The 16,074-nt window shown below is 31.7% G+C and overlaps 3 protein-coding genes across 3 annotated transcripts; 2 read left to right on the forward strand and 1 right to left on the reverse strand.

The window, feature by feature from the left end:
• Nucleotides 1-4,967: 4,967 nt before the first annotated feature.
• On the forward strand, nucleotides 4,968-6,536 carry LOC113370916 (protein SERAC1-like). Its single transcript, XM_026611588.1, has one exon. It carries the CDS (start codon nucleotides 4,968-4,970, stop codon nucleotides 6,534-6,536), a length of 1,569 nt encoding a protein of 522 aa, XP_026467373.1.
• Nucleotides 6,537-6,773: 237 nt separating this feature from the next.
• On the reverse strand, nucleotides 6,774-7,853 carry LOC113370567 (cyclin-C). The gene is made up of 3 exons (XM_026611256.1): nucleotides 7,178-7,853; nucleotides 6,963-7,052; nucleotides 6,774-6,896 (listed from the first exon to the last, which is right to left on the reverse strand). Exons 1-3 carry the CDS (start codon nucleotides 7,766-7,768, stop codon nucleotides 6,774-6,776), a joined length of 804 nt encoding a protein of 267 aa, XP_026467041.1. The 5' UTR covers nucleotides 7,769-7,853.
• A 198-nt stretch (nucleotides 7,854-8,051) lies between these two features.
• Nucleotides 8,052-11,632, forward strand: LOC113370562 (serine/threonine-protein kinase polo-like). Its single transcript, XM_026611251.1, has 9 exons — nucleotides 8,052-8,403; nucleotides 8,726-8,950; nucleotides 9,014-9,218; nucleotides 9,374-9,566; nucleotides 9,667-9,890; nucleotides 10,082-10,236; nucleotides 10,374-10,555; nucleotides 10,839-11,085; nucleotides 11,332-11,632. The coding sequence occupies exons 1-9, from the start codon at nucleotides 8,305-8,307 to the stop codon at nucleotides 11,518-11,520; spliced, it is 1,719 nt and encodes a 572-aa protein (XP_026467036.1). The 5' UTR covers nucleotides 8,052-8,304; the 3' UTR covers nucleotides 11,521-11,632.
• Nucleotides 11,633-16,074: the final 4,442 nt, after the last annotated feature.

Below are 16,074 nucleotides of genomic sequence, written 5' to 3' on the forward strand. Positions count from 1 at the left end.
TATCCGGAATTCCGATTATCCGGAATTCCGATTATCCGGAATTCCGATTATCCGGAATTCCGATTATCCGGAATTCCGATTATCCGGAATTCGGATTATCCGGAATTCGGATTATCCGGAATTCCGATTATCCGGAATTCGGATTATCCGGAATTCGGATTATCCGGAATTCGGATTATCCGGAATTCGGATTATCCGGAATTCGGATTATCCGGAATTCGGATTATCCGGAATTCCGATTATCCGGAATTCCGATTATCCGGAATTCGGATTATCCGGAATTCGATTATCCGGAATTCCGATTATCCGGAATTCCGATTATCCGGAATTCCGATTATCCGGAATTCCGATTATCCGGAATTCCGATTATCCGGAATTCCGATTATCCGGAATTCGGATTATCCGGAATTCGGATTATCCGGAATTCGGATTATCCGGAATTCGGATTATCCGGAATTCGGATTATCCGGAATTCGGATTATCCGGAATTCGGATTATCCGGAATTCGGATTATCCGGAATTCGGATTATCCGGAATTCGGATTATCCGGAATTCGGATTATCCGGAATTCGGATTATCCGGAATTCGGATTATCCGGAATTCGGATTATCCGGAATTCCGATTATCCGGAATTCGGATTATCCGGAATTCCGATTATCCGGAATTCCGATTATCCGGAATTCCGATTATCCGGAATTCCGATTATCCGGAATTCCGATTATCCGGAATTCCGATTATCCGGAATTCCGATTATCCGGAATTCGGATTATCCGGAATTCGGATTATCCGGAATTCGGATTATCCGGAATTCGGATTATCCGGAATTCGGATTATCCGGAATTCGGATTATCCGGAATTCGGATTATCCGGAATTCCGATTATCCGGAATTCCGATTATCCGGAATTCCGATTATCCGGAATTCCGATTATCCGGAATTCCGATTATCCGGAATTCCGATTATCCGGAATTCGGATTATCCGGAATTCGGATTATCCGGAATTCGGATTATCCGGAATTCGGATTATCCGGAATTCGGATTATCCGGAATTTCGATTATCCGGAATTCCGATTATCCGGAATTCGGATTATCCGGAATTCCGATTATCCGGAATTCCGATTATCCGGAATTCCGATTATCCGGAATTCGGATTATCCGGAATTCGGATTATCCGGAATTCGGATTATCCGGAATTCCGATTATCCGGAATTCCGATTATCCGGAATTCCGATTATCCGGAATTCCGATTATCCGGAATTCGGATTATCCGGAATTCGGATTATCCGGAATTCGGATTATCCGGAATTCGGATTATCCGGAATTCCGATTATCCGGAATTCCGATTATCCGGAATTCCGATTATCCGGAATTCCGATTATCCGGAATTCCGATTATCCGGAATTCCGATTATCCGGAATTCGGATTATCCGGAATTCGGATTATCCGGAATTCGGATTATCCGGAATTCCGATTATCCGGAATTCCGATTATCCGGAATTCGGATTATCCGGAATTCGGATTATCCGGAATTCGGATTATCCGGAATTCGGATTATCCGGAATTCGGATTATCCGGAATTCGGATTATCCGGAATTCGGATTATCCGGAATTCCGATTATCCGGAATTCCGATTATCCGGAATTCGGATTATCCGGAATTCGGATTATCCGGAATTCCGATTATCCGGAATTCCGATTATCCGGAATTCCGATTATCCGGAATTCCGATTATCCGGAATTCCGATTATCCGGAATTCCGATTATCCGGAATTCGGATTATCCGAAATTTGGATTATCCGGAATTCGGATTATCCGGAATTCGGATTATCCGGAATTCGGATTATCCGGAATTTCGATTATCCGGAATTCCGATTATCCGGAATTCGGATTATCCGGAATTCGGATTATCCGGAATTCCGATTATCCGGAATTCCGATTATCCGGAATTCCGATTATCCGGAATTCCGATTATCCGGAATTCGGATTATCCGGAATTCGGATTATCCGGAATTCCGATTATCCGGAATTCCGATTATCCGGAATTCCGATTATCCGGAATTCCGATTATCCGGAATTCCGATTATCCGGAATTCGGATTATCCGGAATTCGGATTATCCGGAATTCGGATTATCCGGAATTCCGATTATCCGGAATTCCGATTATCCGGAATTCCGATTATCCGGAATTCCGATTATCCGGAATTCCGATTATCCGGAATTCCGATTATCCGGAATTCGGATTATCCGGAATTCGGATTATCCGGAATTCGGATTATCCGGAATTCCGATTATCCGGAATTCCGATTATCCGGAATTCCGATTATCCGGAATTCCGATTATCCGGAATTCCGATTATCCGGAATTCGGATTATCCGGAATTCGGATTATCCGGAATTCGGATTATCCGGAATTCGGATTATCCGGAATTCCGATTATCCGGAATTCCGATTATCCGGAATTCGATTATCCGGAATTCCGATTATCCGGAATTCGGATTATCCGGAATTCCGATTATCCGGAATTCGGATTATCCGGAATTCCGATTATCCGGAATTCCGATTATCCGGAATTCCGATTATCCGGAATTCCGATTATCCGGAATTCCGATTATCCGGAATTCCGATTATCCGGAATTCCGATTATCCGGAATTCCGATTATCCGGAATTCCGATTATCCGGAATTCGGATTATCCGGAATTCGGATTATCCGGAATTCGGATTATCCGGAATTCGGATTATCCGGAATTCCGATTATCCGGAATTCCGATTATCCGGAATTCCGATTATCCGGAATTCCGATTATCCGGAATTCGGATTATCCGGAATTCGGATTATCCGGAATTCGGATTATCCGGAATTCGGATTATCCGGAATTCGGATTATCCGGAATTCGGATTATCCGGAATTCGGAATATCCGGAATTCGGAATATCCGGAATTCGGAATATCCGGAATTCGGATTATCCGGACTTCGGATTATCCGGACTTCGGATTATCCGGACTTCGGTTCATCCGGACTTCGGTTCATCCGGACTTCGGTTCATCCGGACTTCGGATTATCCGGACTTCGTATTATCCGGACTTCGGATTATCCGGACTTCGGATTATCCGGAACCAATGGGGTTTATTGTTTTTATAATACTTCATTGTATATAGCATTCAAACAACACATGCTTATACACTTAAAGTATTAATATTTTTGATTCTCTAGAAATTGTCTAGAATATACCTTATTTAGCAAAACAACGTTTGCCGGGTCAGCTAGTATATATATATATGTATGTAATCAGTGGTGTTGTGCTAATATTTTTTCTCATGTTTGTTCCGGTTCCGTTCGAAAAGGAAAGAAACAAAAATTATTACAAAACCCATTTTGTGTACATATATGAATGTTTATTACAATAATATGAACATTTAATAAAAATTAGTTGAATTATAATTTATAAAATTCACTTATTAAATCATTTACTGTATGGAGCGATTTAAAAAAAAAAATTCTTGCCGGAACGCGTTCCGGCCCAAAAATGATTTGCCGGAATGACGTTCACCACTGTATGTAATTTGTGTGTGATATATTTTCATGCATGTAATGCATTAAGGTAAATTAAAAGTTATATTATGTGATCAATAACAATAACGTGACAAAAATTATGCTTTCAGTCAAAAATTTTAAATAAAATTAGTTGACTGTATTGCTCAATTTTTCAAATCAAAGTTTTTCACGTCTTCTGCCATGGACATCATATGTGTTTACCGGGAATTGGTAAATGAAAAATGTTTTATTTAATTTTTTAAGTTTTGAATTTGAAGTAGATATAAGAAAAATTTTGGTATTATTTGAATCGTTGCATCCGCGTTCAAATTTTACTTTTGTTCTTGCTTTTTGAACGAACAAACTAAAATAAACTTAAATTTAAACAAAACTCTAAATTTTGAAATTTTCTCAACTTATTATGGAGTAAATTTTTCCATAATTTGTGTTGGAGATTTGAAAATTAGTGGAACACTTGTGGATAAGCTCGGTAAAAATAAAATTATATAATTCTTGGCTTGAAGTTTCGTCGAAAAATGTTATTTAAGTTTATATTGATAAAGATTTTTTTATTATAGCAAATAATAGTTACAAATGACGCAAATATAATAGCTTTTTATAACTGTTAAACCGCTCGAATAAATTCACTGTGTTCAAAAATATTATGCCTATACCTCCCGGACTAATAATAATATGCTACTAATATGTGAAGCGCGAATTAATGTCAAAATGTGAAAATACAAAAAAAATGTTTACCATGTATACTGTTAAAGATTTGACTAATTGCTTTAATCATACCTTTTGGAATAATGCAAAAAAGATATGTAAACAAACATTTTTATACATGATTCTTGTGAGTAGTTTTTCAGTGTCTTCTATTTCGTCCTTATGATTTGTATCATAACCTAACTTTATCAAATAATATAAGACGAAAATATACTATATTAATAAAATGGAGACGCCCTCACTTTTTTAAACTACACTTATGTATTTGTTTACTGATGTCTGTAAATCTATTTCTAGAGTCCATATAATTTACCTTTTGATGAAAATAATGCTGTCAATCTATCATTTTAAAATTCTAAAATACTCAGCAATTATTTTATCCACCACTAGTGCCTCTTTACTTCTCTTCGAGACTTATAGAACTAGAAAAAAATTAAACTCTCTGCTAAGAACTAATGTTTTAGAGTGCGAAAGAAAACGTGCTGATTATATATTTATTAATGATCCTAATTTAAAAGAACATTTGATTGAAATATATGGCGAGGGTGATGAGTTTACTCAAGAGCCAGGACTTAAAAAAAATGGCTTTGAAATGCCATCATTTACTAAGTGGTGGAAAAATATTAAAAATAATTATGCTTTACGCCTGATCCACTTAGCACATAGTGGTACAAAATATGATAGAATTCGTGCTATCCGGTTGTTATCAAAAATGACTTATTTGCAAGATTGGGACTATAGATCTTTAGCTCAACAATGTGATGCACTAACTGCAGTTGGATTAGCACGCTCTACATCTTGTGATTTTCGATGGTTTTTAGATCCACCATTTCGTTATAAAACTTTAGAACCTAAAAAGTTGATACAGGAATTGAGACTGTTGCTCATAGCATTAGGCCCACATCCATGTATGCAATCATTTTTGAATAAAATGTTTCATGATTTCCATGAGTTTGGAGATTCTTATGACAATAGCATAGAGTATGTTCCAGGAACTCCACTGTTCAGTCATGTGCAAGATGCAATGAAATTATGTGTTGACGCCCTGGTGCATCTTTCTGTTAGACCAGGAAAAGCAAAAGAATTGGTAGAAAATGGAGCCTTACAATTGTTAATAGATGTAGCACGACATAGTAAATCAAACACAGAAATTAAATCAAATATTGCTGAAATATTGTCAAATATTGCTATTTATGGAAATTCTTTAAGTTTGGTGTACAGTTCTGGGTGGATTGGTATTCTGCATCAATGGTCTATTGATGAAGATGTACGATTAAGAGTTTGTGCATCTAGAGCTCTAATTAATTTTGACGAGGATGATTTAGTAGGTGATTACACATATCCAGCTAGAGTATTTCCATTATATCCCGTAAAAAGATGTACGAGAAAACCAAAGTTAGATGTTATTTTTGTTCATGGTCTTCTAGGTGGTGTATTTATCACATGGCGTCAACGTGATATCAAAGATGAAGCTCTGGGTCTTGTGGAAAGTATGACCTGTGGTGGAATTTGTGATGATTCTCAAATGAGAAAGGTTACAGTACCTCCACCAAAGCAAGAACTCAACTTTCCTAATGAACCCTATTCATTCTGTTGGCCAATGGATTGGCTACCAAAAGATTTTGAAAACATTCGAATTTTAGGTGTCAATTATGATACCTCCCTTTCCCTTTGGACAACTACATCTTGCAATTGCTATAGTTCTATGGGGTCGACACTTGAAGGGAGAGCTCATGATCTAATGCATAGACTAGTTCAAGCAGGAGTCGGTATGGATGGTCGGAAAGTAGTTTGGGTTGCTCATTCTATGGGTGGTTTACTAGTAAAATCTATGTTAGTTCAATCATTTGAAAGCCAGAATGAAATGTTAAGATCTTTGTATAAAAGTACATCTGGAATAGCATTTCTTGGCACCCCACATGATGGATCTAGTATAGCAGCATTGCCTGCTCCAACAGCAGCACTATTATGGCCATCTATTGAAGTGAAAGAGTTGAGAGAGAAATCGCCTAAACTAAGAGAGTTACATCACAAATTTCTTGAAATATTGGATGATCACAAAGTAGAAGTGGTTACCGTATGTGAAGGAAAACCAACATTATTAACAGCTCTTAAGGTTCCTTTAGTATTTGTAGCTCCACAAAGTGCTGATCCGGGAATAGGAGATTTTTATACAGCTCCAAGTAATCATTTAGATATATGTAAACCAACTTCCAGACAATCGTTCCTTTATAAAAGGCTGCTAGGCGTGATAAAAAATTCTTTAACTGTAGAACACTAATACCCTTTATTTTTTTTAAATAAAAGTGTGATTTATTTATTTTGAAAATATTGTTTTCCTTTTTTAGATTGAAAAAATAAAATATTTTAAAGTTTGGTTACATTCTTTGTTAATATAATGCAAATTTACTAAATATTGTTTGATAAAAATAATAAAAGTGGATATCAAAATGCAATACTTTATTTGAGAGTAAAAACATATAAAATATTTCATACTAAAATCACTACAGTTAAAATATTATCGCTGTGGAGATGGTTTTGGCTTTGGCATTTTTCCTAACAATGCTTGAATTTCTTTTTTTTCATCAAAGCCCTTCCATAATTCAAATAGGTTTATCACAGTTTTAGCAATTTCTTGAATCTGAGGGCAAATTATTTTTGTTAACAACAGTTAAACATTATTCTTTAATATAATCGAGCTATGTACCTTCTCCATATCAACATTGAGTTCAGCAAACCAGCTCTTCATTTCTTTCTGAAGTATTACACATGCAATTTGCAAGCATCCAATAGCAATCTAAGAATAAATATATATATATATATATATATATATATATATATATACTTATATATTATAAATTAAATCATTCAAATTTATTAATGTTTTATATTGATCGAATTTCTGATCTTTGTTCAAATTACCTGGTAAGGAGGGTATAGCAAGCTAACATCTGTTCTTAGTGAGTCATTAACAATTCTCCATGCTAATGTCAATAATTGCTCTTCATGGCCCATGTCTTGCACCATTTGTAATAATGGTCGGTAAGGCTGATACACAATTAAACAACAGTCCAAGTTTTCAAGTAAATAAAATTCACATTCTAAAATATGATTAGTTCTATATGGGAATTCCTGCTGTCCATACGCATAACTAAATTTATTCTTTATCACAGTTTGACAAGTGGTGATTAAACGTGAATTAGATATTACTCCAAATTCTTCAACTTTAGAAGAGAGAAATATACAAGTTGGTGCTAAGAGCAAAGGATCTATACACTTTAAAGAATTTCTAGCGTAAAATCGCTTAAAGTAAACTGTTGCTGTTGCTATAACTTGTTGTCGAAGCTTAAGCTGTTCACCTAAAATCTGAATTAAATTTGAGAAGAAAATAAAGATTTTTTGGTATTCCTCTTCTGACAAAATAGATAAGTCATGCTGTCGTTCACGTATTAAATCTTGTTTATCTAAAATCCATTGCTGATGATGCGAACTTTGCCAAAAATTTCCAGCCATTATTTAATAACAAATAATTTGCGAATTTATTTAAGTAAATATTACTTCCATATAGAAAACGACATAACCTATTGTTGGCGTCAAAACACCTGTCTGTGCGCCATTCCTTCAAATTCGACCAATCACCGATGTCTCATTTGACATTTGTCGATCTCCCAGAATGCAAAGGAATGCATAACTTTTTCGCGCAGGCGGGTGATCTAGCACAGATGGCACAGATTCAGTATCGTTCATTGTTAGTTTTATTTTCCTTTTAACTGCATTTTATACCATAAAACAAAGGAACTCAATATTGGTTTACCTTTTTGACAAACAAGTGTGCATAGTTTTGAATGACATATTCGTTATTAGTAATTAAATACCAAATAATTTTATACAGTCGAGCATCTTGTTGGGTGCGTGAACTGTCTCTGTGGATAGAATTTCAAATAACATCTGTGTAACAGCCATTTATTTCGGTTTGTCAACGATTTTATGTTTTATGGTATTCAGTTGATGTTTGTTACTAGTTTTTATAATTATTTGTATTAAATAAGATGAGTGGTAAAACGGAGCATAAGTCGGAAGAAATTCCTGAAATTATATACGATGCTAATACTAAGCAAAGTTATAAAAGACACAGATTTTTTGGAAAGGTAAATATGTGTGAATTGAAATAAATAAGTTTTTCCAATTAAGTTTTATATTTAGATATTTCATTTTTATAAAAAGTATTGAATGCATTATTCCTTTTTTTCGTAAACTTGATGAACAAAAATAACCTAATATGACGATTGAAATTCACATTTGTCATAACCTAATATTTTTGATTGGCATGAAATCCTTATCCTTATATTCCTTCCTCTCAAACATTTTTTCAGTTGTAGCCATTGTAGTCTCGTACTAGTTATCAATGTTGTAAAATACTTGTTTTGTGCTTTTGTTGTTACAAATATTTTTACTATGTTTTTCAAATAGGGTGGTTTTGCTAAGTGTTACGAGATTATTGATTGTAAAACGAAAGAAGTATGGGCTGGCAAAATCGTATCCAAAAAATTAATGTTGAAAGATAATCAAAGAGAAAAAATGACACAAGAAATTGCTATACATCGCTCTCTGAACCACAAACATATTGTTGGATTTCATGGATTTTTTGAAGATAATTTTAACATTTATATAATATTAGAACTGTGTAAAAAGCGGGTAAGTTGTATGATTTTTTTATATTTAGTTTTAGAATATTTATAAGTTTTTAATATGCTATAGTCAATGATGGAGTTACACAAAAGAAGAAAAGCTATAACTGAGCCTGAGACAAGATTTTATATGCATCAAATTTTATTAGGCGTGCAATATTTGCATCATAAGAAAATCATTCATCGTGATCTAAAACTTGGAAACTTGTTCTTGAATGATAATTTAAATGTTAAACTTGGTGATTTTGGCTTAGCTGCGAGAATAGAATATGAAGGTCTGTATAATTTGTATAATGTGCAACTTAATGAAATTGAATCATCTAATATGTTATTTATTACTTAAAAACCTGTAAATATGTTTGCTTTATATATAAAAATAAACTTGATTTAATATATCTCAATCATTTAATTTTGTGTGTAATAATTATAGGTGAGAGGAAGAAAACCTTATGCGGAACGCCAAACTATATAGCTCCAGAAATTTTAAATAAAAAGGGCCATTCATTTGAAGTTGATATTTGGTCAACAGGTTGTATTATGTACACATTATTAATTGGTAAACCTCCATTTGAAACTTCAACTTTAAAGGAAACTTATACCAGAATAAAGAAATGTGATTATAGGTAAATATAGGTTATTTTAATTTTTCTTAAGAATATATTATTAATATAAATATGGATATATTTATACAATATGTTTATTTTTTTTTTTGTTTTTTCCTAGATTACCTACGACACTTCATAAACAATCTGCAAGCATGATCATTGAAATGTTACAGTCCGATCCCCAATCTAGACCATCTGTAGATCAACTTCTTAAGCATGAGTTTTTCAACGCTGGTTACATGCCTAAGCAGTTGCCATCTTCTTGTTTAACAATGGCACCTAGGTTTGACCAAGTTGAATACTCTAATACAGATCGCAAGCCTCTTCATGAAATTAATAGAGGTAATAATGTAATGTTTTTAAATTTCTTACTGATCATACCAGCTACTTTTTTTTTCAATTTTAAATCAAAACTGGGCTATATTTGTAGGGTGTGGCAAACAATATTAATCCATATAAATTATTTTCAATAATTTTCTAATAGAACATAACTAATTTATTGTGAATGTGTAAGGCTAATAATATTTTTCCAGGTAACGATTCTATTATGATGGTTGATAGTCCCAAAAAATATGCAATGGAAACAATTGCAGCTGGTTGCCGTTTAAATCCAATAAGAGGAGTTGAAGAATATAAACAAAATATTGTAAACCTTAGAGACCAATTGATTCAACTGCTAAAAACTAAGGTCAGTTTTAATATGTTAACTTATGAATAATTTGATATGATATATCTTTTATACTATTATAATAACAATTCTGTTTTACCTTCTAATTATTCAACAAAATATTATTCTTTGGTATCAATGATTAAAATTAATTTTAGCCTGGCCGCGTGCATGGTAACTTTGGAGATGAAATGTCTGATCCTGCATCACAACCGTTGGTCTGGGTTTCTAAGTGGGTAGATTACAGTGACAAATATGGATTTGGTTATCAGCTTTGCGATGAAGGAGTTGGAGTAATGTTCAATGATACTACAAAACTTATTATGCTTGCAAATGCTGTGTAAGTTTGAAAAGTGTACAAGTAGAATTAATTTGTATATACAATTTGATTTTAAATTGTTTTGCATAATTTGGGTACCTTGAAAATCTTGGGTACTTTTACTCTTAATACTCTATGACTGATTTGTGTTGATTGAATGGCATACAATAAATCTGGAGAATAGATAACATAATATCATATTCTTTGATGTTATTTCTTAACAGAATTTTGTTAAACTATTCTGGCAATAATATGGCGTTTGAATTATTTTTTCTAATTAAATCATGTTGACTTAATTTTTAAGGAATGTGCATTATATTGCAAAAGATGGAACAGAATCATACATGACGATGGACAGTTACCCAGCAGTTCTTGAAAAGAAGATGAAATTACTTACATACTTTCGAAGATATATGTCGGAGCATCTTATGAAAGCTGGTGCTTCTGTACCAGTGCGGGAATGTGATTCATTGTCTAGAATTCCACATTTACACCAATGGTTTAGGACAAATTCTGGTGTTATAATGCATTTAACAAATGGCACAGTTCAGGTATTCATTTTCTATAAACATATTTTTAAAACAAAAATGCTTTTCACCAAGTGCTATAATTTTGGTGTTTTTAAAAATTTTCTTTTATTTTTTTAATACATCTTGTATTTTAATAAATGAAATGTGATTGAGTTATTCAAAATTATGTATTATATATAGTTAAGAAAACTCTTGAAACAAAAGCTTGATAAGTGCTATATTCCATTAGGAACTATATTAAATAGTAATTCTATTTCTGTTTAATAGATCAATTTCCTGGATCACACTAAAATCATAATGTGCCCATTAATGGCTGCTGTAACATATATTGATCAAGAGAAAAACTTCAGAACATTTCCATTTGCAACAATAGAAAAATATGGTTGCTCAATGGGTCTCGCACAAAATCTACGTTATGCCTTAGAGAAGATAAATAATAATCTTATGGAAACTTAAAGTTAAAATTTCAATATAATATGATTGATTTTTTGCTCATTCAAGCTCTCACACCATGTTTAAATAACATATAGAACATATTTTTATACAAGTTTTAATCAAATTTTTAGATGCCAATATTTTTTATAAATTGTTATACACATATATGTATTTCTAAGTTTTTTAAACAAATATTTCGTGTCTGTATTTTGAAAAAATATTGTGATGCATATTTTTTTATATTCAATTATGTAAATATCTTGATGTATTATTATTTTATTTGAATATTGAATTTGAATCAATATTTTTATATTTTTCATTATAAAATGGTAATATAACATTTGAATAAGATCCATTTTCATTAAAATCATATTGTTTGTATATGTTGTTAAATTTATTAGCAAAATATCTCATAGATAATATGTATGACTGCATTTTGTTAAAAATAAAAGTTCATGTAAGATTTATGAATGATTCAATATAAAAAAGCGCATCTGAATATTTCTATTATGCCATTATTTTGCTTACATAATCTATATTATGTGCTCACATATTTGCATATAATTTTATAGCATTATGAGTTGACCATACCAGAATAGTTATTTCTTTAAAACAATTTTCTTCTCAATATATTTATAAAAGCTTAATGTCACTTGTTAAATTTCTAGAAAAAAAGTTGTTTATTCTTTAATAAAAGAATAGTCTTACTGAGCTAACTTTGGATAATGCAAGGTCAACCCTAGTGGGTGTATAAATGAATATTAATTCCGCATTATAAAACTTGACATCACTGATGCCGAGGGTAAAATTTTTCCCAAGTGATCTAAAATATAATTGCTGTATCCAAAGACAGCAAGATGTGTTTATATAATATAGCTTCAGGAGACTAAATATCATTTTATATACATGCATTAAAAGCACCGAAAAAAATACACCATCAAATTTTTTTTATAAAAAACTCAAACTGGCTGCTGGCAAATATCAGACAATGAATCAGGTGACAATTGAAGGTATACATAAGAAAATAAATCTTGCAGATGATTTGTTGAAACATGACCGATACAGTATTTGGAGAAGACCTGCTTTTACTTTATCAACAATAAAAAATTATAAGAATCCAAAACGATAAAACTATTGGATCGTACAGATGACACTATATCTATATGTGAAGTAGCATTACATACTCAAATAATTTTGAATGCATTAGTGAGTCAGATATATAATATTTCTTCATGTCAAAATTTTAGTAATTCATTGAAGGTAGAAAAGGATTCTTTGAAATTTTGGATGAAATACATGGGCAATCAACCAAGATCTGCCTAGTTGCCCTGTGATAAAAATAATGCCCTTGTTTTAAACGAAGGAATGAGTAAATATTTGAAAGATGTCAAAGATACAGTATTAACACAATGTAAAAAGAATTAGGAATTCATATTATACGAAGGTTCTGAAGCAATATTAAATATTTATCAGATAAAACCAGCTATATTCGATTTGGTTCTTACTATTGCTATTAGTGCTAAAAATTATTCATTTGTTCATACAAAACTTTTCTGTATTATATAATTTAGTTTGTAAATTATCATAATCGAAAAATTATATTTTTTAAGATGATTATAGCCTAGACCAGACATTTTATCTGAATGATTTTTACATAAATCATTTAGGAAAAATATATGTCATTTCAAAGGGCTTTATACTGAGCTAATAAAATATATCATAAACAATGATATCCTCTTATGGCACAAGGACTTTTGGGCTGGTTCTGTTCTTACATAAAAGCTGTTTTTTAGCAATTTATGAAAGAATGAGTCATTATCAAAGCTTTTTCGGTCAACCATTACATGACCAGGACCACCACCAGGACATTTTTGAAAAGGATTTTGAATTATAAGTAATTTATAAAATTCAGCATATTTTAACCATTTTTATATGGCATTGGAAGGACTTCAGTAAAATAATCAATGTATCAATAATTGATAAATAAGAAAAAATTAATGCATACATTAATTTTTCTTATTTATCAATTATTATACGTTTTACAAAACGTGATTTTTTGAATTATATGTGATTTCAACTACAATAGATTAATTTTTCATGAGTAGGACGTGCATTTCTCTTCATGTATATACTATTAAAAAGACCTCTTCTGATGTAAGGATAAAATTATAGAGAATGGGTGAACTTATGGATTGAGTAAATGAGTATAAATTTATTGTTATCTACAATCAAAAGTATAAATTTACTACAAGAGTGTAAATCTGTTTCAAAAAGAATGTAAATCTACTACAAAGAGTGTAAATATACAATAATGAATGTAAGTCTTCTTCAGTGAGATTTCTTTTCACTATTTTTTTTTCAATATTTAAAATGATGAATAAATATATTTACATATTTATAATTTTTATTAGGTAAATTTGTTTTGTTTGCTATCTAAGAAAGATCATGCCTTGCCAGTTTCTCTTGAAGATGGAACTTTCGTAGTTCCGAAACATCGGCAATGAAAATAAGTTTTTAAAAAACTTTTTGGGATTTTTGTGCATTTGGATTAGGTTCAACTTTTTGGATTTTGGATTCTTTATTAGAAGCTGAACAAATACGCACACATATGTTGTATATAATTTTTGTTGTTTTGCAATCCATATCATGCATCGGTATTTGAAAACCATGTTCGTATCAAATTGTAATCAAATATGTTTAAAAACATCTTTGTTCGAGGATGTATAATAGCCATCACAAACAATGGCATGCGATGATTATTCTACAAGACTGCATGTCTTTAAGACAAACAATTATCAAATTTCCTCGAATATCAATTTCCGGCACCGACTGATATGTATATTTTGTCTTGTGTTAGCGAAAACATTTTGGGTTCAAAAGTACATCGGAAAATTTTGAAGGGGCTGTGTGCAAAAATTAAGGGTATTGGCAACATTATGTCGAATTTAAAAATACAAATTGAAAGAGAAATAAATAAATCTATAAATAAAAAAACTTGTATTAAAACAAAACACATTAAACTATTGCGACTTTTCATCTATAGTAATAATTATCGATTTAAAAACCGATTTCAATTCGAAATTTAATTTTTGAACTTTCATATTCAAATATACAAAAATTACCAAAAAATTGCGAAAACGAACTTTCTGACTGCCTAAGTTCGTTAGACAAATAACAAGACTCGAATGAAATCTGCACACTCTATTAAACGATATTTTTTATTAAAGTAATGAAGCACAGAATTTTATACAAGGCTTTAGCGAAAAAAAAACATATCTGAAAAATATAAAGGGATTGATTAATTATTGTTAATTTAAATCATATTATAACTTATTCAGCATAAATACAACCCCCACTATCATGGATTAGTTACTGTCCTGATTTAAGGGGTTACATGGGTTTCTTCTGGCAAAAAAACGGCATTTTTTCAATTATGTTTTTTACATATAAAAAATGAAATATTTTAATATTTTTTTTTATTTAAAAAATACATATTTAATAAACATTTTGTAAAATTTTCAAAAAAAATATCAAAATCGCGGTCATTACGACGCCATTTCCGGAAGTCCCTCGGAAAGAAAGGTGCCTTCGCTTTGTCAGCAGAACTTCTTTCATGATCATCCGAAATAAAAATAAAAAATACGTGTTTTAGTAAAAACAATAAACTAGGTATTGGACGAAAAAAAAAGAAAAAAATGAAAATTGGATTTTTGGCAGACGTTTTTGTAAAAAAAATGCAAGTTCCGATTAAAATTTCTCGACATTCTTTTTTTTTTAAATAGTTGTAATTAAACAAAAAGAAAATCCTTCGTTCAATACCTTGTAAACAATATCTCGAAGACCTGTGTAAAGTTTCATCAAGATCAGTTGAGTAGTTCCTAAGAAATCCTGACAACCGTCTTTGAAAACATAGTTTTGAGAAAATCGCGTTTAAAGAAACAATAAAGATGGAGTGGATCAAGCGTCCACTTTTTCAAAGCTGTATCTCCGAAACTATTAGTCGAATCAACTTAAAAATTTAGGACAATATTCTAGAGATGTTATAGAATTTAATAAAACAGATTTTTTTTTTGATTTTTTGAAACAGTGAAACCCATGTAACCCCTTAAAAAATAAAAAATACGTTCAGTTACCATTAAAATAATTTTTTTATTTAAATAACTATTTTCATCCATTTGATCACTAATATTTACTATCTTTTAGTATCATCGGCATATCATAAATTTTGCTCAATAATTTATATTTCTTTAGTTTTGTCAAAAAATGTTCAAAATTCACCAGTTTCAGTTCACAGTCCCTGAATACACAATGCAACAGTATTTGTTTTCAGAGAGGAGCAGCAAGAAAGGGTATATAAACCGCACGTGCAGGCCAATATCTTCATATCTGATTTTGTCTTCGGTTGGAAGTCATTCAAACATATTTTTTGGACTGGAAGTTCTACGTTTGTGTTCAAGATGAAGTATCTGGATTTGATATTTACCATATCCATTCTGCTCATTCTAAGGTAAGAATTCATTATTTAAGTAATTTATTTTCATTATTTGTATATGACTCAACTATGCATTTCTCAAT

The sequence above is a fragment of the Ctenocephalides felis genome, unplaced genomic scaffold (assembly GCF_003426905.1).
Source record: "Ctenocephalides felis isolate EL2017-DRISC unplaced genomic scaffold, ASM342690v1 CF-g0.4_SCAFFOLD_01492, whole genome shotgun sequence".
NCBI lineage: Eukaryota > Metazoa > Arthropoda > Insecta > Siphonaptera > Pulicidae > Ctenocephalides > Ctenocephalides felis.

Excerpts from the sequence above, each read along its gene's own strand:
- LOC113370916 (XM_026611588.1), top strand. The coding sequence starts at position 4,968 with ATGACTTATTTGCAAGATTGGGACTATAGATCTTTAGCTCAACAATGT.
- LOC113370567 (XM_026611256.1), bottom strand. The coding sequence starts at position 7,768 with ATGGCTGGAAATTTTTGGCAAAGTTCGCATCATCAGCAATGGATTTTA. Across the intron at positions 7,053-7,177 it reads TGCTATACCCTCCTTACCAG|ATTGCTATTGGATGCTTGCA; the intron begins GTAATTTGAACA and ends ATTTATTCTTAG. Across the intron at positions 6,897-6,962 it reads TCAATGTTGATATGGAGAAG|ATTCAAGAAATTGCTAAAAC; the intron begins GTACATAGCTCG and ends ATTTGCCCTCAG.
- LOC113370562 (XM_026611251.1), top strand. The coding sequence starts at position 8,305 with ATGAGTGGTAAAACGGAGCATAAGTCGGAAGAAATTCCTGAAATTATA. Across the intron at positions 9,891-10,081 it reads TCTTCATGAAATTAATAGAG|GTAACGATTCTATTATGATG; the intron begins GTAATAATGTAA and ends ATATTTTTCCAG. Across the intron at positions 10,237-10,373 it reads TTCAACTGCTAAAAACTAAG|CCTGGCCGCGTGCATGGTAA; the intron begins GTCAGTTTTAAT and ends AATTAATTTTAG.